Source organism: Helicoverpa armigera, chromosome 18 (genome assembly GCF_030705265.1).
Source record: "Helicoverpa armigera isolate CAAS_96S chromosome 18, ASM3070526v1, whole genome shotgun sequence".
NCBI lineage: Eukaryota > Metazoa > Arthropoda > Insecta > Lepidoptera > Noctuidae > Helicoverpa > Helicoverpa armigera.
In genome coordinates this window covers 5,564,563-5,589,808 of record NC_087137.1, presented here as the reverse complement: position 1 = coordinate 5,589,808, position 25,246 = coordinate 5,564,563, and the positions used below count along the sequence as shown (strand labels likewise).

General features: G+C 35.0%; 1 protein-coding gene across 1 annotated transcript; it reads left to right on the top strand.

Moving 5' to 3' along the window:
* Positions 1 to 130: 130 nt before the first annotated feature.
* Positions 131 to 25,081, top strand: LOC110382956 (uncharacterized transporter slc-17.2). The gene is made up of 9 exons (XM_021343666.3): positions 131 to 344; positions 7,748 to 7,874; positions 13,195 to 13,279; positions 14,720 to 14,962; positions 19,159 to 19,330; positions 20,874 to 21,019; positions 22,472 to 22,692; positions 22,930 to 23,230; positions 23,656 to 25,081. Exons 1-9 carry the CDS (start codon positions 320 to 322, stop codon positions 23,848 to 23,850), a joined length of 1,515 nt encoding a protein of 504 aa, XP_021199341.2. The 5' UTR covers positions 131 to 319; the 3' UTR covers positions 23,851 to 25,081.
* Positions 25,082 to 25,246: the final 165 nt, after the last annotated feature.

Below are 25,246 nucleotides of genomic sequence, written 5' to 3'. Positions count from 1 at the left end.
GGAAGTCCTACTATCTATCTAGATACGTATGCATTAGCAGTGAAGTATGCGCCAGCGGTTTTAAGTTACGACGTTGATGCTAATGCCCATTGACGATCGATGTTTAGAAGTGGCACGCGAGGTGAGGCCTTCGTTGAATGCAGTGTGCGGATCTAAAAGCAGGCGACGATCAACCATCGCTCGAAGGAAGGCAGTCGCAGAAAGACAAGCGTGCGCGCACCTCGCTAGTACAATTCGCAACGTCCGCGGCGCGCGTGCGTGCTTACTAGTAGTGCGGCTGTTTTGTGTTCACTAGATGTTACGTGCATAATACAACAAAATGAAGTTAAATGTCAAAATATTCGGTAAGTTATTTTGTAGTGCAGAAAATCAAGGCTAGTAATCAAAAATTAATTGGCTCTAGCGAAGGTAGTTGTGAAACAATAAGTGTAATTATGAAGGAATAATTGCTATCAAACCATCATTACCTGTACAAATGAAAAGATAATTCATGACATCAAGATTTGGCTGGTAATCCCCATAAAGCAAGTTTTTAGAGTACAGAGCATTGTAATTACTTTAAATTGAAGTTTTTACCACGAAATAAACGCAAGCGAGAGTTGTTAAATGTTATTAACGTTAGTGAGTGACCGTCAGAGACTTATAAAGTTTTTGCTTGTTTTCTTCAGATAATATTCTATGAGGTCGACGTTATTTTCGAAGAACTGAATGTAGGTTGTGCTAAGTGTCTTGTGTGCATCCTGGTACATGAGCTGTTAGGTACTTGGTTCTGGTACTTTTGACCTGGTATTGGTCAGTGGGTCGTCTTATGTCCCTTATCTGGTTCCTTTTATGTTCCTCTATCTACCTGGTACTTTAGCTTTATAATTGCATGTCATTTCACAAATCATCGATAAGTTCAATTTTGGTCCCCCTTTTGTTTGTTATTCATATTTAGAAGATTATATTTTTGTTTATACCGATATGTTTATCAGGGAATCCGAAATAAACAAATATTGCCATAAATACACAAGTCTAATGTTTATTTGAATTCAACAGATGGTTCGTCATAGAGCCTTAATAGATAAGAGAGAATAGTCTTTATTTAAGTCTATTCCTATAAATAAACACCTTTTTATACATACCTACCTACCAACGACGCGACGTCGTGAACAGCTGAGAAAACATGCCGAATATAAGCGTTTACTTCTAAGTACATATTTATTCAATACACACGTACATAAGTTGTTAATCTATTCTAGACTTGAGTGTGTTGTTAAAAGGACAGTCTATTAACACAACTAGGTTCCTTTCATTGGAACTGGCTAACATTGCTTGAAAGATTTCAGCATCATATGCATCAGATTTGATTATTTATTCTGGTATTCTTACTTATGATTTCTTGAATCCTCCTTGATCACATTTTTCGATATATGAATATAAATCTATACAATAAGTACCTGACTTAAAAGTTCAGGATTAGATAGCCAATTTATCAAGGAAGGCTAAACACTTTTTATCCGGGTATGTGGAGTAGGTACTTTCCACGGAACGCGAGTGAAACCGCTGGCGAAACCTAGTACCTATTGATAATTTAAACAAATACTGTACACAGTTTTGTGTGAAAACCTGTTGTTTTTCTCCATGTATTTATTCAAATAGAAAATGTAGCGTGGATAATTTGTGTAATAGCGTTATTGTGACGGTCACATATGAGTATATGAGTGACAACCGCATAACGAAACAAACTTTGCGGTTTCCATTTGAATAATGACATAATGGAATTAACTTCTTTTTGCTCAGAAATTTTGGGATGGACATTCAACTACTTAAATAAAAAACAAAACATAGATAAGTTTCTTTTATCACTGTACATCTATTAAGTACCTACCTACAGGTACCTACTAATAAACGATTTAAAGAAATAATAACAAAAACTTAATAAAAGTTATTTTCATCCCACCATCTCGGAAAGAGTAGTTTTACCCTTTGATATCTGAGCGCAAAAGCCGTTTTTATCCTCTAGAGCGGCAAAGTGATTTGAATTTAGAACATCGTGTGCAATGTCCATTTGTGACAATCTTGATAAGACTTTTCAAACAAATACATATTAAATAAATAAAATACTGCTTAAAATAATTACTCAATTAATTAAGTAATTTTTATTGCTGTTTTAACATAGATTTTTAACCTCGTTTCATTTTTAAACTGAGTTTTCAAATAAATGAACTTTACTAGGTACTTCTTTTTAATTTGATACTCATATGTGCGCGCCATTTTGTTTTTTTGCATTTAGTAATTTCCTCGATGAGGTGGGCTGAAAAGTTACGTGTTGCACTCGAGTGCAAAGATTTTTCACCTTGTGCTCTTTTGATTCCCTCGCTATCGCTCAGGATTCTAATTATTGAAACACTCGCTGCGCTCGCGTTTCAATTTCCTTCGCTTGCTCGGTCATCAAAATTGAGCCCGCGGTTAAAAAGCAACTTTGCACTCTTGTATAACAAATAACTATTATTAATTCGATATTTCGGTGGAAATGCTACGAAATCCTGAATTTCATATGAGAAACGCCTTATGAAAAAGGTTCTTATTTCCACTTCCATTTTCAAAATAATGTCGTATCGTATGTACTTCATGATTAATTAGTGAGCAGGTAAACAAGCAAACTCAGCAGTGTTTGTCTTCTTATTATAACCTCCTTAACGGCCGTAACAACTAACCGGTCAGGTACCAACTTTATGGACAATCAGTAGATATTAATTTTATGGTCAATTACCTACATTGTATTTATCACTGAGTACATACATAGTTTGTAGTCACCAAACTAAGTACAGAGTGATGACCAAATATTTATTTATTTCAAAGATTTTGTTACTTTTTACTAAGTTCACGCTAAGTTTCCACAAAAACTCGTGAATACAGAATATATTTTCACCCACTTCCGGAAAATATTATCGCGACATCGTCACAAATAGTCGGTTAACTATTTATTAGCTTGTGTCAGGTATGGGTAAGAACACAACGGAAAACGAGTAGGTTCTCAATTAGAATGCCAAGATGGCCGTATGGTATATTTTTTGTAACACCATGTGTTTCTTTCTTCGTTTCCTTGAGCCAAGGATCTCCCTCTTAGGATAAAATATCTGACGGAGCATGACGTTGACATCAAGACAGAAAAATGATTATTTCGATGCCAAAATCAAGACGACTGGCTGATCAATAAATGGTATCTAGATACGCAACAATATTCGGGTGGGGTACCTATAGACAGAATTTGTAAAAGTCATTCATGTTAGAAAAAACATACTCACTTATTTGCGGATGCTATGCGAAATCAAATTCAACATACCACTTGTCGGAAAGAGAGAGCCAAATCCAAATCAAAACGAGTTTACATGTTTTTTTTAATGAAACAAAAAATAAGGCTCAAGAGCGAATGGAATGAATAAATGATAAATGTTTTGTGAGTCTTCATAAGATTATAATAGCTTAGTTCGCAGAAAACTTGTGTTTTTTGCTAAACACAGCATTATGCACGGGTTGCTCACTGATGCTGATGCCCTTGGCTGGGGCGATAATATGCGTGGTTCCGTCACTCCACGGTTCAGTGATTTTTCCCTAGTTCCGGACCATCGCTAAATTGTTATGTACCTACCTACCTACCTAGAAGTTGGTAACATCATTGTTATTCAACTGGTTTTGATTTGACAAATTCCTAGTTTATCTCTAAGAGATATGTGCTAGAGAAAAGAGATATGACAGTAGGTACCTAATATGGTTAAATCAAACAGTATATCTACGACTGATCTTATAAACATTTATGTTAATAAGAAGTTTATCTATGTAAATGTTATTTAAGAGGAAAGTTATTCAATAATTAATTATGTACAAACATAGTAAATACAAACACATTTAAATATCAAAATAAATAATTGGCATTAATTATTCATAAACTTTGTAAACAGTAGTTATGATGACTTAGAAATGAAATAAATTGAAATGTCTAGTTGGTCTAGCAGGCGCGAATCTTCTTCTTACGCGAGTTACGATTCCTAGTTCCGGCAAAAACTTGGTAGGTAGGTACCTATCGGTTTTAGATTTTTACATAAACGTTTATCGGGATCGGTCAGGTTCACGTCGTAATTGTTCATATTAGCTGTACCTACTTAATGTTAATTATAAGACGGAGACGAAGACTCTTACAAATAAACAAGAAAAAAAGACCTCGAGTTTTGTAGAGGCCTGTGCCCTGCAATGGAATAGTAAAAAGACTGATGATGATGAAGATGCACTACGCTCATACACATTTAAGTATAAATATGTAGGACATAAACCACAAGAAACTAATCAGCAATAAGCACTTACTGAATGTGTTGACAATGCTTATTAGGAAATAGAAGTTTCCATTTGCATTTTCCTCGTAGCAGATGTTGGAGACTGAACATTCATGATTTTTTAATTTCCTGCTTTACCTACTTATCGGTAGATTTTTTTTTGCCATTGTCACAGGCTAAAAAGGCTGCCACCAAGTAGGGGCGATTTGCCCCCACTGGGCTTGGTGTCAATGACATTCGTTGGTGAGCGATATTTTTTATCGAATGAGTACCTAATACCGCTCTTATAAAATATATTAAGTGGTATGTTTATGAAGGCGACAGTGACAGTATATAATGGAGTAAAGGCCTTTAATGGAGGTTATCAGAATAAGTAGGAAATAGATTAATACTACTTCCGCAAGTTTCGCGGGCTTAGAATGGTAATTTTCTTTCAGTCACTTTCAGTCAGTTATGGTCTTAATGATGCAGTTTTATTTCATAAATCGTCCTATTCCTTTGAGCAATAAGAAGATAATATCATTGAAATGTCGAATGTACGCGTATCGCCAATAAATTATTTTAAATTACACTTTCAATAAACATAACAAATGACAATACTAAAAAATAATCGAATGCATATTTCAAATCGCGGCTCCGCGTTCTCCGTGACGTAAGAGATGAGGATGTATGACCGGTTCTCGGAAGACGAAATTTTTGCATCTCGATGTCGCCCCGCGGCGACGTGCGAAATGAATCATAAACCTTTTTAATTTAAGTAGGCTGTACCGTTACAGTAAGCCTGTAACAAGTCACAGCGACTGTTTAATCAATTTGAAAGTTCAGTGTTCGAAATCTGTCAGTTTTGTTATTCGGAGTAGTGTTTGTCCCGCCTGCCGTTAGGTTTTGATGACGAGATCACTATCGATGATGGGTACCTGATGGCCGATAAGCCCCTGACTTACTTACAAGACCTTGTCCGCTTCTAGCGTATGAGTAGCGATAGGTGAAAGTAAGGGTATGTTCAAATCGATTGGGTTTAAAACAATGTAAGTAGGCTTAGATTGTACTCACAAGAAATGTGACCATGGCTCTAGTATCTATTTGCGAAAATGGGATTTAATAATTAAAACGATTCCACTAATCCCCAGAAGCTAGAATATAAATATTCTGCAAGAAAACTGTCGCAAAAGAATTCGCACTAGGCCTTCCACTTAAGTAATTTAATGTGGACGTAATAAAAGTATTCCGTGTGAGCCTAATAAAGTGTTATGGGGCAGGAACAGGATGGTCAGTCATTAGCGCGGCTGGCGCCGGCGGCTGCGGCGAGCGCGGCGCCAGCTAGCCAGGGCCTGCATTCTTGCACTTTCACCGCTACGCAGACATTCGGATTCTTCCAGAATGCAAGCCTAGCACAAGCACACCGTTACGCAAATGATTGACGCCGTCTACCAACTCATTAAAATAAGCATTTATTTGCGAGGTTAAGTGGCTCATTCAATCACAAATTTGCATTACTGTTAAATTCAAAAGCTCATTTATTGGTGTCTCGGCGGTAAACGCACCATTGCAAATGCATGGCCGTACGTGGACAATTTCGTACGCTCAGTCGAAGACAGGTATCTGTGTATTTATCGGCTGCCTCGGTCCTAATTTATGAGGATGGTTATTTTTATACACTCATTAACAAAAAAACAACAAAATATTCACAGCATACATACAATATGTAAGTACACGTTATATAGGATGTCACCACCGCGCCTGGTACGGACTGAGGCACAGAGTGTAATGACTACGTTGCAAGCACAACAATTAGGTAAACGACGGCCTATTCATGGCAATACAATAGCACCACCAAATAACAATAGGTTTGTCATCACAATGTAGTCGGACTCACCCCGCCCTCACTCATACATTTCTACGAACCTCCTGTTATTTAAGAGCTCGTAAGCACTTATTTAACATTCAATGTTCTCCATAACACTAATCGTAAAGCCGTAGATGGTTTCAATATCTACTGAATCATGTCACATTATGTTCTGGAATTTGAGTCACCATAGAACTATTAATAGATAAGTACTTAACTTAATGTAATCGTAAATGGCACAATTACTTCCGATGAAGGAAGAGGTATTGATTGGATATATAAAAAGGCATACCATATGTAAACATGGAGAAGTTCCCATTTCTACCACCAAACTAACAGCGTGTTAGTTTCTGCTTCCCAATGAAGTGCTACGTAAGTTTTGGTCGGCGATAGAATATTCGGAAAAATAGAAGCAGTAACTCTGCATTGAAACTTGATTTAAACTACATAGACACATAGTTACATCATTGTAATTTATTCTGATAGGTGAAGTAGGCGTGTCCCAAGTGCCAAGATCTGAGGTCATAGAGGATCGTCTCCGAAAAAACAAATCGATGGCCTGTAGTGTACGTGAGGTTGTTTTGTTGTCATCACGCGGCATCAACGAGGCCACGGCCATAGAAAAACACGATCTTTTGCAAGAGATACTGATTAATTCTACCTGTTATTTGCTGAGATCTAATACGAAGTTGTTTGGAATTAAAAACAATGTAGTTATTATCATTTTTGTTTTTTTTTAACCATGAATTTCTAATCAAATTCTGCAAATCTAATTCGTGTAAAAACTACAGCTTTTGCAGATCTACGCTCAACTTGAGCCTTAATGATTTTATGACCACAAAAAAAGACGTTAATAAATTAGAGGTTACACGTTTTAGTTCTCATGGACAAGAGAACATGCTCAGACAAACGTGATAGCTAATACTCGTTTCGGGTCTTGGATTTTGTTATTTTTTATTTGTAATCAGAAATTAATTTGCCGCTTGGTATTTGCCCGAGTAGATGGAATAATTTCACTTGCATCATGTCAATAATTTCGGCACAAGAAACTAGTTCAAGCGCTCAATGTGTCAGAAATATTTAACTTTCGCCTCGCCTTGTTTTTTGTTTACAATCACAGTATTCTAATAAGCGGGTATCTCATTATGCGCGGTGCAATGAACCGCACGTTCGTCAACGCGCCTCTGTCCGATATTGACAATGTATTGGAAAGTTTATGTTCCGCACAGTTACGGGTTCTGCGAGGTCGTTCGTTCTTGTCGACAACTATTTGCCAAAGTCAAAAACTCGTGTCTATTTCCGCATTCGTCTAAGGTCGATGACGAAATGATCTCATCTCGAATTAGATTGAACGTAGCTTAGAGAATAACTAAGTTGTACTTATCAATTATGCGAGGCCGTTGAGAGAGTTTAACGTTCGACCTTATTACGTCACAATTAATATGAAGTTTTGAGAATCGATAAATAAGGGGAGAGGATAAGGAAAATGCCTTCAGTTTTGTGTTTGTAAACACGGTTCGGCGAATAATTTCGAAATGCTTGTTTATAGATTGGGTATGCTAATCAAAAAATGGGTTTTTCTTTGCAGATTTGGTCCCGGCGCGGTTCAACGTGGCCATCATGATGTTCTTCGCTTGTTGGGTCAACTATATGATGCGGGTTAACATGAGTGTAAACATTATTGCGATGGTACCTGATGACACAGCGACCACATCGTAAGTATGATTCAGCTGATGCTTTTTTGTTCTATATTCAAATCAATAAAGTTAGAAGAGAACATAGACATATGACTATTTAAACGACGCGCATGTTTTTTTTAGATTTTAAGTCTCAAGTTCACCGATAGCATAAACGTCAGCTTTCTTAAAATGTATCAAGTTGATACTATCAACTGTGCACTATAAATTTTAACGTTAAATTTTTATGTAGTCAGTAAAAATGGATCTAAATCTGTTTTCATATATTTCTTTTAATGAATAAGTCGCTAGTAAACATGAATGCTGGCGTGTAGACAATGAGTTAGGAACATAGGTAATTAGTTTAACATTACTGCAGGCCTTAAACCCAATACGTTATCTACTACGTGACTTCCCGTCGTATTAACGCGCTAGTATCGTGAGCTCTGATTGTACCGGCTTGGAAAATATACTCGTGCATGTCATTGCAAATATCCATGTATGGTTTTTCTATGTAAAATTTAAAGATCAATTCCAGAAGACTTTTCGAGCGAATGCCACTGAAATTATATATATCCCAAAAATTATCCGGTATCACCTGTAAATAACCCCTTTACCCAATAAAGAAACAAAATAAAATTCAAATTCTTTCAAAATAAAAAAAAGACGAGAGAATTTAATTACCTACATATATATAATATTCGATGAAAATTACCAAATACCCAAGTATCAATTAATCAAAATGTACCGTTTATTTATTGCGTATATTATGTAGGTACGCAATACCTACCTACTGTATATTTACAAAGGTCTTAATTTGCCAAATTGAAATTACTTATCGCACTCAGTTGCATACTCCGACAATGTATGTCACTAAAACTGGATATTGATTAAAACCAATAACAAAAATTTGATGGATGAATCAATTTGTGTAACACAGCAAAAGGTAGATTTAAATATGTTTTCGAAAAACATATTTTGAAGTTTTGGTTTTTAGCAAACTTATGACGTAATTTAAACAACGCCCATAAGAGCCGATTAGTTGCAAGCAATTAATTCGACCAGTTTTTTTGGCAAATAATTTGAGTATGAAACGGGGAAAAACATCTTGGATATGGGAAATAATTTAATGCAAAATACGTGATTATAGTTAGTTGCGTCGTGATACAAGTCGTCATAAATGTTGACTTTATCAATAAATTGTACATTAAATCCTTAATTAAATGCTAAACACATTCCCTCGACTCAAAATTATTACAAATGGATAGGAGAATTTGTCATTTGATGTTTGTTTTGATTTATAATTTAAGTAAGGATACGATATTGTAATAGTTGATGAAAATGGAAATAATGGATGGTTGCAAGTTATATCTTAGCTTTTATTATTATTAGAAGCAATGCGATAAGGATATATCTAAAACATGATAGGAGATAACCAAAGATATTAGAAGAAAGAAGAGATTTTTCTGAGAATGCAAATAATAATCTTGTCCTATCTAATGGTAAACAATAAACATACTTATCAAACAATAAGCGTAACGTAGTATGCGCAACATTTTCAATAAAGACTTTTGAAGTGAAAATTCTTTAATCGATTTTGCTTATTGACTGATATGACTGATATTTGATAGATATCATAGATATAGATTCATAGATTATATAGATAGATATAGATAGATATCATGGTTTGCGCATTTATACGTTGTATATTTATTTATTTATACAGAGTAAAACCATGGCTGAACCTAGCGATGCGTAAATTCTGATTTAAATGACCGCATTGTCGTGCAAACTATATCAAGTGCATCAGACTGCATCGTTAGACATGTACTTAAATCAGTTAAAAGGAATAAACTATGCAACTTATTTGTGCCTGTCTCTATGTGAACAAATAATAATAAAATAGGTTACAAGTAATTTTGAAAAATGGGTTCTAACTTGAGTTATTTTACTGTAAAAATCTTAACCAGAATTAATAAGTTTGTAGACACAGGAAAGGCTTTCGTAATGTAAAATCTTTCTTTTCCGTTATCAGAGCATTAGCTAAAGTTATTGATTTCCAAAACGTTATATGAAAAAAAAACAATGTAATAAAAAAGAAACTGAATTCATCATAACTTTTTTGCAGTTCAAAAACCAACATGTTTCTTTATATGTATGTACTTATGAAGTGTAATATAAATTGTCAGCTACCAGGCACCCACGTTCACATTCTTAAGGACACTTTGCTCATAATAACATCTTTGTTTATTACTGGCCACTTTATTTGTTATATCGAAGTAGTTTCGCATAAAAAGTCAATTTTCAATGTACAACGTACAATTACGAATAATGATCATTTGCCAATTATATTGTAAATGGCTAATGCTGCTTTTAACTACATCCGTAGGGCAGGGATGAGGATTATAAAAACTGAGTCTAAATTATTGCAACTGAGTGTTAAAGAAGCCTACAATATGGTAAAAAGTTTGGATGTTATTATGAAGGTTAATTAAGAACTGTGTCTATAGAGAAAAAGGATTCAAATTCGTTTAAACATAAGTTCATTCGCATTCATCGTCAGAAAAAATATGACTGCAATCATTCTTAATTACAGATCCAAAGAGGAGTTTAGTTCTTTATTGCTTCGAAATTTTATTGCATTATTAAAAAAAAAAAACACGAAATAACCAGACTATTTTCTAATACCTCCTCTAACGTATGACTCATAGCTGTTAGACCTTGATAAAAAAATAAATGTGCATATTAAAATGTGCGTCAAACACGTGAGCTTCAATGTTTGGTATCCAACGCTTCAAATCGCATCGGTTAGATACGCGTGCACAAACACGTGCTTTTCATTCTCACGGCACTCTTACAGCCACTCCCAATATTCAACCTATCTTTTGTTTTGCTTACTGGAGATAGGAATTTGACGTAACGTGTATAGGGCTACTGTCAAAAGTCTCTCTAATAACCAAAACAGATTGAATATTGGGAACCGCTGTTAGTAGACTTAACTCAGTGATACTTTCATTTCGAAAGAATTTATGGTGTTTATAACCTTTATGACTTGTAAACAAGTCAGCGTTAAGTTTTCTATCGATGTAATCACGTGAGTCTTGTTAACTTGTAATAATTGCGTTAGGAATTTAATTGATTTGTAAGTAGTACCTAAGTATAGTTAATCTTTATTAAAGCATATTTAGCGGTTGTATTCTGTAGGCTTCGTGGATAAGTTTGGTTTCATCTCCAAATATGTTATGATCATGATGAAGTTTCAAGCTGGCTCTCGGTTCTGTGGGGATATAGCAATATTTTTTTATTGAAGAAATAAGTACCTATATGAATATTTACTTGGATAAGACTATAATTTAATATTTAATATTAAATGTAGTTTAAAAGAAAAACATTTCATAAAAGGTTCCGTTAATATGTAGGTACAGGTCTGATCTGAAACCAATTGATACCGTTCACGGTACATTTCAGTCATTCTCCTTTCATTTGCACATTGCCAAGTACACGTGCAATTACTTATGCGATAATGCTTGTTTACGTAAATTATGCAAGTGTTTATAATGCTGCTGTTTTCATATTTATCATGGTATCAAGCGAAATTCATGAAATAATTGAGAGCAGACTAAACAGTCGGCTCTATGGTGGTTCGAAAAAAATATTTTTTAAAGAGAATTTTGACTCCAATTAAAGTTTTCAGTCGGTGTAATACCTGCTTAGTACCTCTGCAATTTTCCACTTTGTTTCTACCTTTTCAGTTACTTAGCTGAATTTTTTTATAATATATTTCTGGAGTAGGCTTTGGGTACTTCGCATCATTGATATACTTTGTATCCGAGGTAGGTATTTACATTGTCTGTCTACAAAAAGCAATTGCCATAATGACGTCACAAAGATGTTCGTGTGAAATAACAATTAATCGCGAAATGGATACAGACAAGAAGAAAAAACCGGCCAAGTGCGAGTCGGACTCGTGCACGAAGGGTTCCGTAAATTACAGTTAAATCAACCTATCTCAAAAACTATAAGAGATACTTTGATCAAACCAAAAATCGTTGAAAGAGTTAATTAGCATGCATCACCTCTATTTTTTTTAGAATTTTATACCCCGTAGTTATAAAAATAGAGGGGGGGGGACATACTTTTTACGACTTTGAGAGCTGATATCTCAAAAACCGTTCACTTTAAGAAAAATGTTTTTTAGAAAACTTTATATCATTTTAAAAGACCTTTCCATTGATACCCCACACGGGTATGTACATCGAAAAAAAAAATTTCATCCCTCAGTTACATGTATGGGGGGCCCCACCCCCAATTCTTTTTTTTACTATTTAGTGTCATATTTTTGTAGCGGTTTATACAACACATATTCCCATCAAATTTCATCACTGTAGTACTTATAGTTTCCGAGTAAATCGGCTGTGACAGACGGACAGACGGACAGACGGACAGACGGACATGACTAGGGCTGCCATCCGTCCGGGTTTCCCCGGATTTGTCCTCGTTTTGACCCCGTCCGGGGGACGTCCGGGCGGGTTTTCTAGAAGCGTCCGGGGAAAACCCGGACACTTTTCATGTAAGAAAGCACCTCATTGAATTTAAGTATATGTTAATAGTAAATGGATTACAAAATAGGTATTATTTTGTTTAAACAAAATCGTACTCGTCCGGGGAAAAAATGCGATTTACGCCAAATGTCCGGGTTTTTTAATGTTTGTCCGGGTTTGGCGAAATTCGAGATGGCAGCCCTAGACATGACGAAACTATAAGGGTTCCGTTTTTGCCATTTTGGCTACGGAACCCTAAAAATGTGTACAAACATTACGTATTAAAAGTGGCCTACATGCATGTGTGTTTGAATTGATATTTTGAATTTGCCATATCTTTAATGTCTTATTCAAATATTGTATAATTACATCATGCGGCTGTTTTTCTGTCTACAAATGACTTTTTATAAAGCCTGCAAAATAACATATTTATAATTCTCTACACAAATTATTAAATAGGTATTTAATTGTATGTAAATTGAATACATTCAGGATTTGCCTTTCCATTGAAAATCTCGAGTAAATAATTTTTAAAAGAAATATAATTATGATTATTTTCCAGTAAATAAATCTAACTTTGAATACCTTCCTTATCTCGCCTAAAGGGCAAAGCGCAGTACATTTTGAGCATACACCATTTACTCGGGAAACCTAGAGGGTGAAGTAATTTGTGCTACCAAGTTCCATCTATCAACTAGAATTGCACATACTAGCTCAATATTAGTACTCGGAACACGTTATAATCAGATAGGTACATAGTTTAGTAAGACTGATTTATGTAGGCACGAACTCAACAGTGATTTCATTATAATTCACAGGGTGAAAAGCGAGTGCGAGGCCATAGTGACAAACGATACATCGTTGTACAACAGTACCGTGGTCATGAAGAAAGAACTGCGACAGGTAATACTTTTAACTGTTCCTAATATTAGCTATTCTGATCCAATAGTGACTTGTGAACAGCGTATTGCATTTGGAACGCAACAATTATATGAACAGGGTTGATTTTTGTTTACCATGATAAATATTTCAGAGATCATTGGCATTCAGGAATGACTTGTTTAGAATATAATGAATTATAATTGGTTTTTGGGCTAACCAGAATCAATAATTATGTCTTACAGTCAAAATAGCGTATTGACCGAAAAATATTGTTTCATACGAGATACAGTTTTTTGTACTGTTTCAAGCCTTTGAAAATTATTCATTCAACTATTGCGAACACGTAACACATTATTCATTTCCACAGGTAGGTATATGTAGTTACTTTGTTTACAGTTTTATCTTTGTAATGCTTTGCAATTTTCCGGACTGTAGCGAATTGCGCAGCTGTGTTCTGAAAACTTTCGTTACTCGTTAAGTTTTGTTTGATCATTGTTCGTCAATTTCTTTGTCTTAAAGTACGGATAATATTAATAATTGGGTGATGTAATTATTACTTTATTTAAGGTTATAAAACTGAAACGCTATTTCCCTATTGTTTTGATATATTCAAGTACTCAAACGCAGTTTATTTACTGTTTAAACATAATGATATGAGTTTTTATTACCGCTCATAAGTACTTCAGACAAGACAGTAGCAAGGCAAACAATAATAAAAGGCTTAACTGTGCGATAAGTAAAATAATTTCGCACTCGCGTACTTTTCACTACAAAAATAACTACCATATTATGTTTAACAGCGATTTGTTAAATAATAACATTGCGTGAACGGAAACGTTAAATTCATACTACGTACTATTTGAACTGACCTACACAATGGCAGTTTCGACATGGTAGTTTCCAGAACATTGATCTTAGTACCAGCCACTGCCAACTTAATTCGTTTACTCTCGAAATAACAAATTCTCGAAACTTTAATATCGATTGAAGGACTTTTAGCTACCTACGTACTTATTAGGTATGCTGACCTAAGTGTGTACATTAAGTTGTAAGTATTCAACCACTCTAATCCGAATTTATGTACACAAGAAATCTTCTTGATTTTAGAGACTGCAGTGGTTATAAATTAAATTCCAAGAAAAAAGAAACGATTGATGTGTGATCTGTTCTCATGAGCCATGACTAGATTTATATTCACGCTATTATTTATACCTAAGTAGATACTGTTCTGCGCGGAGGAAATTATACTTACCGCATCAGGATAAAACGTAGTCTATGTCCTTTTTGAAGCTCTGGACCTACTACCAAATATTCAATCGGTAAAGACATAGTTCCTTTCCCAATTTTAATTTAAGTTGTATATCATTTTAAGTTAATACATTGTATTTTTTACAGATTATTTATTTTAAGTTAGGTCTCATAATTTTTCAATAACGCTAACTATAATTTTCTTTCTAACAGCCAGATGGCGTGGTCACATTCTCATGGACAGCGCAACAGCAAGCCTACGTGCTCTCAGGATATTTCTGGGGCTACTCCATCTCCTGCCTGGTCGGAGGTACTGCAGCCGAGTTCTGGGGCCCGAGGAAGTTGGTGTTCGTGACGATGTTGCTGAGTGCCATCCTGACGATACTAAGTCCTCAGGCAGCGAGGTTGCATTATATGGTACTCGTCGCCGTACGATTTGTTAGTGGACTTGCAGCGGTAAGATTTTGTTTTGTATTTATTTAATAATAGTGTAAATTATACGCCGAAACTTTTCTTCTGAATTGATCTGTCTGTTAGTGAAAAACCGTTTTATAATACAAATAATAATAACGTAAACTTATTAAGTTAAATTTATTTTTTTAAATATTTATGTAAATATTGTGGCGTGCACTTGGAGAGGCCTATGTCCAGCAGTGGACTGCGATAAGCTGATGATGATGAATGTAAATACACTCTTTTGCAAAAAAAACGGGCACCTATGCGAAATCTTGGTTTTATGAACTTTAGGTATGTTTCAAAGCGTTTTAATGATTGGAATATGTTGCTAGCTTCAAAAGGGGTAGCCAAGCATGTTTAAGAGTGTATTCTAAATTTGAATTTCGGAGAATTGCTAAGATAGTGGTAAAACCTTGTTCTAGATTAATTCTTAGCAGAAAGTTTGTTGGTGTTTTGAAAAGATTTTGATATGATTTTCAGAAAACTGATAATGCAGTTTTAATAAGTGATTGTTATACCCTTCCGTTACATCAAAACATTTTTGAAAAACTATGCATATTTGGTAAAATTTTCGCCTATACCAAATGGTCCATACTGATGATTCAAAGTCAAATCAAAGTCTGATAGGAGTCGAGTTGTGATCGGTACTCCCAACTTAAAATTCGTTTTGTCGCAGCCCAAAGTACTGATACAGATCTAAATCATGTTTAGTTATAAGAAAGGAATATTTTAAAACACTCGAGTACAAAATCAAAACAGTAAAACGGTTTACTCAAAAATATCGAAACTCGTAACATTGCCATCAATCATCAGTATGGACCATTTGGTATAGGCGAAAATTTTACCAAATATGCATAGTTTTTAAAAAAAATTTTGATGTAACAGAAGGGTATAACAATCACTTATTAAAACTGCATTATCAGTTTTCTGAAAATCATATCAAAAACTTTTCAAAACACCAACAAACTTTCTGCTAAGAATTAATCTAGAACAAGGTTTTACCACTATCTTAGCAATTCTCCAAAATTCAAATTTAGAATACACTCTTACGCATGCTCTGCTACCCCTTTTGATGCTAGCAACATATTCCAATCATTAAAACCCTTTGAAACATACCTAAAGTCCATAAAACCAAGATTTGGCATAGGTGCCCGCTTTTTTTGCAAAAGAGTTTATTTTAATAAACGTCTATAGATGACTTTTTAATTTACGGTAAACACGCAGTCTTCGCGGAGAGGGTGGTTTTTAATGCGCATTTAGTAATTTTAATAGAAAATAGGATACCTAAGTAGTAGACACAGTAAGAGTTTAAAAGTTTTCGCTATTTTCAAAGTAAACTTTGTTTACCATGGTAGTTATATTATGAAAGCTATAGTTTATAGGGTATTCAATGAAAACTCAGGTAATTATAATAACCATCATCATTGATGGAGCAGCAGAAAACATCTGTTTATTTTAAATATTTTACATACTTTCTCCAATATCTGTTCTCTAGGTTTTCTTACTAAACAGTAAACAAAAGGTTTCGAGTGCTGATATAGAAAGTTCAATGACCCTGGATGGATTGTATGTTGTTATAATTGTTTATTATTCCTTCTTGAAATTAACTTACATTATATATACATATTTACATGACCTTAAACATATAATTAAAATATTTAATCAAGAAGTCTTAAGTAATTCCAGTTCTAAAATAAAAATTACCTATCCGCCATTTTTGCCGAACGTAATAATTACCTTCTAATAATGAGGTGGATATTTTTGATAATGTCTGATTACACAATTACACATATTCTATTCGACTGTACCTACAATTTATCTCAGATTGTACGCGATTTTGTAAGACCTTAATTGCAGATAATTCTGGTATTAATTATCATAATTGAATGCAATGAGTAATTAATTATAACTTATTTTTATAGTTTTTAAAGGTTTAGATGTAAAGAAAGAAGGTTAAACTTCCTTAGATATTATAAATAATTGTGCATTTCCTATCGTTTATGTACTCGTAAAAAAAGACTTGATTAAGTATATACTGTGGTTTAGTATCATATCCCATTGATGCTTATGTTATGCTGTGTATATCAGTCTACATGTTTTTATTCGCTTATATATTCTCAGAATCAGTCTTCTTCTACACTAATACATATTTAAAGACCCTCACTATTACTTGCAATAATAAAATGAAAACAGTCTTCAAACTTTGACACGTATGGGAGTTATTTTCCTTTATCAGTGCGACACATCAATGTATTTATTTTCAATTTGCTAGAATAGATAGAGCACATAACTGTGTTACTCAACATGTTTTACTGCCTCCATTGTACATGCGAAACAAGAAAATATTACGAATTCCATGAATTAAATCACTAATTCCTATTTTATCTATTCATAGTAAAGCCATAAGCATGTAGGAATTACCTTACCTACCCATGTTCTGATTTTTTTAACCAAGAGTTTGAATTTTGAAATCGTCAATCCGCCTTGAGCAAGCGTGGTGTATTAGGGTCATTCCTTCTCTGCATGAGAATAGGCCTGTGCCCTGCAATAGGACAGCAAAAGGCTGAAGATGATGAATATGAAAATAATCGAAACGCTTGTGAATTGGACTGAGTACCTATGCTTTATAAAATTCTTGTCCAGTTCAAACGACGAGCAATCAATGGATTCACGTATTTTTTGTGCCAAAAACAATTTTGAACAACAATGGCCACATAATATTGTGATTATTCAATGTTGTAGAGACACGCTAATAAAGATGACTCCAGATTTCCCACGGCCATTATTTTATTATGGAGGTGTCAATGCTATTTATACCAATGTAAGTGAACCTGTTCGTGAATAACAAACCACCAGCTCCAACAGAATACTTCTAGAAAAACATTATTCAGTTATTTTAAGTGACGGAGGATTTTCGCATATTTTATGTTCTTGCTAGTGTTGAATCGTTTATGACGAGACAAGAACATTTTTTTGCGATAATGTCTGTTAAGCAATAAATAATAGATATCGTATTTACTTAGAACTTCGCGGAATGTTTTCTTGCCGTTTATGGAAATTGTACAACCGATTGTGATCCTTATTTCCATCATCACATAGGATAGGCTGAGCGAAGACTCGTGAATATGTAACAGTTATTAAATTATAACGATGAAGTTATGAACTATTCCTGCGTCACAATCATACTCAATGACATTTGTATTGCGCTTTTGCTTTTTCTCAGAAGTTTTATACATTGCAGTTCACCCCTCGCATGAAGCAGAGTTACCTATACAACACCTATTGTATATAATTTCCTAAACCTAACCTATTGTATTTCTCTCGTTGGCTTCAACAAAGATCTTCCGAAAATAGAGGAGGTTCTCAATCCGACTGTGTATGTTTTTTTGGCCAAATACCTACGGATTACTACTACTATTTTTAAGTGTATTTGTAGGTGTGGGTGTACCATTCACTATGATTTCTTTATTCTATAATTGGGAACGCACACTTGACCTAAACTATAAAATGACATAACTTATGTACCTACCTAATTATGTTGACTCCTGTTGGCAATCCTAATAAATAAATCCATGTGTATAGGTTGTAACTCGGTGGTCATATTTGATACGTATACACACATAGTAAATTGATACGATTGGCCCTTATAACGGCCTTGTGTAAATCAATACCATCACTTTCTTGCACGGAGGTATGTAAATTTCACAACGTATCTTAAGTTGGCCATACATAGTACATAATATAATTAATTAAAAACGTCGGCTTTATATATAAATAAGATGTTTTTTATTCACATGAGGTGTAGGTAAAGAAAATATGTCCGTTAAGGCCTTAGATGATAAAAGATAAAAACAATTGTTTGCTATCAAAAATGGGAATCTAAAATCCTCGTAAGTATGGTTTACATACACGTGGCATGTTTTATGAATGATAAAGACCTGAGATAAAATGGTTAGATAATTCAAAGAATTGGATGTTCATTCAGAATAAATGATAAAAAAAAACAATTCATATACGTAGTTTTCGGTCTTTATCTTAATTCTTATTGTCAAGAACGTTACTATACATGGACCACCTGATGTACAAAAATACTTACATGTAAGATTAGAACTAGATAAGGCTTAAGATTAGAAAACAACACAAATATGATGGTATACTATGAAAAAAAACCTAATTAAAAATATAATTTGTTTCAGGGATTCCTGTTTCCAGCGCTGCATGCGTTAGTTGCCCACTGGGCTCCCCCCGCGGAGAAGGGCAAATTCGTGAGCGCGCTGTTAGGCGGAGCTATCGGCACAGTGGTCACCTGGTCCCTAACTGGACCCTTAATTGAAAACTTCGGATGGGATTACGCATTTTATGTACCTGGTAAGCGGTTTTACGATCTCCAAGTACAGTTCTTTTTAAATTCCAATTAAGTTGAGAGATAAAATTTAATGCAGACAATTCTGTAATTTGCTTTTCTTTAATGGGATCTTTTATCTTAAACGTTTTGATTTCAACTGTTACACCACATCATTTAAAGTTATATCCTCAACTAGCGTCTCTAAAGTTTAATCACTATTTGAGTGTCAATTTTGTATAACAGTGATTCTTCCTTAATTTACTCAAACTTAACTTTTTTTCCAGTAATATGTAGCCCTTATTAATAATTGAAAAAAACCATCTTGGTCTTGAATAGATTAATTACATCCTTTAACAGTTTTAAGGCCCCATTTTCTTAGCTGCAAGACCACAATGACATTTAATATATGTATGTGGTCTTAAACCGGTACATTGCTTAGTAAGCAGGTTTATTATAAAGAATTAGCAATGCCTGGCGCGTGGGTTAAAAAGCATGCATGTATGTACTTGTGTATGTATGTATTATCACACTCATTTCTTTCGTGGGGTGAGCGAACTCTGAGTAACCGTATAAGGAGTGCGTCAATATCAAGATATATTGGTGTATCCTCTTTTACCTGAACGAGGATATAGATATAAGTATATAAATTCACTTCGGGATTTCCCAATTTGAAATGCATAATTTCAATTGCATCATTTATTTTTTATTGATTTAAGAACCTATACAAAATCGTGGTCCCTTAATTCATTTATAAGTTTGTTTGGGTTTGGGTTATTTAATTGGGTTACTTTAATTTGATGACATTTCAGCTAATTGTTAGATAATTAAGAAGAAATAAAAGTTTACAGTTGTACCTATACTCCATCTCCTTTGTCATATAATCGTTATTTTCTTTTCATGAACAATCAAATACTTACCTGAAAACTTCTAGAACTCTGGTACAGAGGTAGTTCAGATAATGCCAGTATTACAAAATTGGCTTTCTTGTTAGCTGGCTCTATTTAAATTCCGCGGCGGTGGGTGCTGATTTCTACATAGTTAATTGAGCCGTGACGGGCCTGTAGATGTCTTTCAAATAGTTATTGCTCTCAGAATTAGTTTAAGTAAGTGTTTATTACTTAAGAAAATAATAATAAAAACTTGATGTATTTGGCAATGGAGAAAAGTGACTGAAATCACAGTTTACTGCTTCCCTTACAGCGCCAATGAATAAATGGCTATAGTAGAAGTTATTCTGAATATATTAATAAGAAAACTGACTTCTAACCGTTTATGCATGATCCTCTTTAATTCTCTTATTATTCTTTAGTGCCCCCTTTTCATACACAAACCCAGATAGTACGATAAGTAGACATAATGCAAAATTGACACAGTATCTGCATTGAAACTTATATTTTAAACTAGCTCTGCCAGCGGTTTCACCCGCATCCCGTGGGAACCTCGGCACGAACCCGGATAAAAAGTACCCTATAGCCTTCCTCGATAAATGGTCTATCTAACACTGAAAGAATTTTTCAAACTCTTCTGCATTATAATATTAGTATAAATATATTATTATTATTCCAGGGGCGATTGCGTTAGCATGGTGTATGCTGTGGTGGTTCCTAGTGTACGATTCTCCAGTCCAGCATCCACGCATCTCAGATAACGAGAAGAAATATATCCTCGAGGCCATTGGCGACAAAGTTCATCAGAGCACTAAAGAATCCAAGGTACGTAGAAAAATGTTTAGCAAAGAAAAAGTAATTGTTGTTTACGTAAGTCGTCAAGGCTAAGTTAACCTTAGCTCGAGTGTTCGGTCGAAGAGACCTGAACAGCTACCTGGTTATTCTGACGTTTATGTTGATAAACGAGAAATGTATAATACAAGCTCTAAATAAGTAGAATAGGTTTCATAAGATACATATTGTGTTAATCCCTTACGGCCCGTTCACACATGGGAGTCCGTTTTACTGGTACGTTTTTAACGGATACGTCATAAATTTATGCGCTGTTCACACATAGGCACCGTATAACGTTTAACGAATCCGTCATTACTGGATGCGATGTGTGAACAGAAAACTCGCAGTATACCGCCGCTATTCTACAAGGATGGACGCTGTCGTGTTGTATTGGTACTATCGTCGGAGAAAGAACATCCGACGTTATTGGCAGCATCCAGTTATGGCCCAAAGATCTAGAGAGGGTGCTTACAGTTTGATTAAAACAAAACCTGTCGTGTCGCATCACTCCCCCTCCTACACCCCGCACACACCGCCCGCCACGCACACAGTATCTATCCGTTAAAATTCTACGTATCCGTATATTTTTACTGTTCCGTCGTCCAGTATTCGATGACAAAACGGAATGTAATTTTTTTACGGAACGATATTTTTTACTGTATACAGAATACTGTGCCATGTGTGAAGTCACTCATACAACTACATACGCCATCGACGAAAAAAAAAACGTACACGATAAAACGGAACAGTAAAACGGAGACATGTGTGAACCGGCCGTTATATCCCAAATGGAAGTTTGAGGGACAATAAAAACAAAATATAATGCAAGACGACAGCCAGAAATTATATCAACACTCGTTTTGATTATTACTAATACTTATTTATGGCATACAGTTTATGACTTATGTTTAGGATCGACCTCAACTTAAAATCCGAGTTATTTTGTAATGGCCTGTTTCTGAAATCGTGATGTTTTTTTTCCACCATTTTGGCAAAGGTCCGTCACGTTTTCTTACGAGGTCTTTAAGATCTTAAACCATAATAATACCTAAGGTTGTTCATATCATTATTCTTAGTGCTGACCTACAAATGGGGCTTGAGCAATTAGTCTTGCAGGTACCTAATCGTATGTTGTTTCTGCCAAAGTGTCAAGTTTTATATTAATCACTGACAATAAAAAAGAGCCTAACATAACCTTATATTTATTTATATGGTTGAAGTACTAATTATGCTTTTTTTAGTAGATGATTAATGAAATGTTTTGATCTTACCCGTTTCTGCTTATTATTTTAGAGGAAGCGATGATCCAATGTCGATTTGTCAAAAGTTTTTTTTTACAAAACAAAACAGCATAGGTATATACATACATATTGTATTCAAACCTCTTTTGATGATCAAAAGAGGTTTAAATACAATACAAAAAGGGATTTCTTTTTATTTCAGATCGTGCCTCCTTTCAAGAAGATTTTGACATCATTTCCATTCTTGGCTATGGTGATACTCCACTACGGTAGCAATTGGGGCTTGTACTTCGTGATGACGGCGGCTCCTAAGTTCGTGTCGAGCGCGCTCGGGTTTAACCTGACGTCTACCGGCACTCTCTCCTCGCTGCCATACCTCGCTAGAATGATATTCTCACTCATATTTGGAGCCATCGGTGACAGGTACGGAACCGGATTTTATTTAAATTTATAGACGAACGGGTCTTCGTTGAACTTTCGGTGATAATACTTTAGTTAATGTTGTGGTTTTTTGCTGGTATTGTATAGGTCAAGATAATACAAGATTTGAAAGCCATGATTGATTTTTTTTCCAGACAAGTTTGTTATTCAGAATAAGACTCAAATTGAATGACATTTTTATTGAAACCGATACGTAACTAACTAATCGTTCTATTACAGAATCGTGAAACAGAACATAGTATCGACAACATTTATGAGAAAATTCTTCTGCCTATTCTCTCACGTGGTACCAGGGCTGCTCCTCATAGCTCTAGGCTACACTGGCTGCGCACCCATCCTCTCAGTGGCCTTGATAACGTTCTCCATGGGGTCTAATGGCGCGGCCACGCTGACAAACTTGGTGAACCATCAGGATCTGGCGCCGAATTTCGCGGGCACCTTGTACGGCATCGCCAATGGAATCGGCAATACCGCAGGCTTTGTCACTCCCTTGGTGACTGCGCACTTCACTAAGAATGGAGTAAGTAGCTGATATAAACTTAGTAGTAGTTTAAAAAAGATAAACACCATAAATAAAATAACGTTATGGCTGATGCAGTTACCTATTTTTAAAAATTTCATAGTTCTGTCGTTTTGGAACACAAGCGGGTGTTGACTATTCATGAAAGCGCTGTATAGAATAAACATTGTAATTTGTGTTATGTAAAACAATTCGTGGTTAATCTTTGGACTTTGAGAGATGACACGACCGTGAGTTTATTTCATAATTTCTTCTCAGAGGTAGGTATCACTGTGGAAATGTCGACACCAACGTGCTTACAAATATATTCACGTGAAAAGGAAATAATTAATCTCAATTTCATGGTCATCACGTTAGTTGTACACATATAAGCACTTACGTCAAAAACTTTTTTATTGACTCTAATTTTATTTTCCCAATTTCAGAACGGATTCGCTGAATGGCGGCCGGTGTTCATAACGGGTGCTTCTTTATACATTGCGTCTGCCGGGTACTTCATACTGTTCGGGACGGGAGACACGCAGGAATGGAACTACGTGGTCCCAGTCGAGGAAGAAGAGAAAAACGATAGAGAAACCAACTCCACGGATACCACGGTCACGATCGCGCCCAAAACATAAATAACCAAGTACCTACACAATTTGGTACAATATTGCAACAGCGATGCGTAAATGAGTCTGCTGAATAGGTATTTTAAATTAATAAGTAGCTTTAAGATTAGGTTTCGCCATATTTTTAATGTCTGGGTTTTAAAAATGTTCATGCAAGTACATAAGTTCTGCTACTTTTTATACGTGACTTCTTATAGGTTTTGTTTGTCTTTGTAGTATGATATCTAACTTAAACTTATGGTTTAAGTTATTTAAGTATTAGAGTACGCTCACAGTGCAAACTAAACAGTCGACCGACAATGGGCTCGACGGTTGGAAAAAAATATATGAATTTAATAAAAGATTTTAATCTGATATCGAATATCTGATCGTTGTTGTGTGCGTACTAACATTCATTTGCATACTGATTTATGAGCCGATCAAACTATCGGCCGACTAAAAAGTGTGTAGTGTGGGGAAACTCAAATGATAGGTAAATGACCAGATACTTAAGATAAAATACCTATAGTTTTTTGTACGTGAGCAAGTTCAAAAATCGTTCCTAAGCTGGATTTTTGCAGCAGTTTCAAAATTGGATCATTCTATTTAACCGTGTCTCAATTTTATGTGATAGTCATTTAGACCAGTAAAAACATAAATAAACTTCTTCCCGTAGGTACCTGGATAAAATATAGTCCGGTTACTTGCGGATAGTGCAACTCCCCAAGAGTGAAAGAATTTTTCAAATCGGTTCAGTACTTTCGGAGCCTTTACCCTAAAGGCTCAAACTACAAACAAAAAAATGTTTCCTCTTTATCATATTAGTATAGATTATCTCGCAGCCGGCAATATAATATGTACCTACTTAACTGTTGATATTGTATCTATTGCTAGACCATGTTCATGCCTAAAACATAAACGAAGTTAGCAGTTTTTTATACTTCTTCTTGTAAGATCAATTTAGGCCAGATCAAGTGTTTTTCGGATAACCTTTTTCTTGAAAACTGTATATTCTAAAATATAAGAATTCCCGTAAAGATCTCGCATTTATCTCTATAGGGAGAGCATTGAATTAAAATTCGCAATATGTAGAAGTTTGTCTCAAACTAATCGCCTACAGATTAGCACCTTTTTACGAAATATGTGCTTGAATCCTTTCGTCAACAAGCAACGCAAATCTTTAACATCTGCCAATGATCGTTGTCGCTTGTAGATCAAAATAGTAAGGTATTTAAGATTTTTATAGCGTTGTGTGCTGTAGGCCTGAAGTCACTCGATGAATATAAGACGACATAGCGTCTCGTCCTCATTATTAGGTACCTCAAGATAACATAAGGACGTTTCATATTTAAATGCGGAATTTTTGTTGGAGTAAAAAGACTACGGTTTGAACTGGCAAAAAGTCTGTAAAATGTACTACATGATA

Bases quoted from the DNA above. Each gene is read 5' to 3' on its own strand.
- LOC110382956 (XM_021343666.3), top strand. From the start codon at position 320: ATGAAGTTAAATGTCAAAATATTCG. The intron at 14,963-19,158 runs GTAAGATTTTGT...AATTTGTTTCAG, and splicing joins TTGTTAGTGGACTTGCAGCG to GGATTCCTGTTTCCAGCGCT. The intron at 23,231-23,655 runs GTAAGTAGCTGA...TCCCAATTTCAG, and splicing joins CGCACTTCACTAAGAATGGA to AACGGATTCGCTGAATGGCG.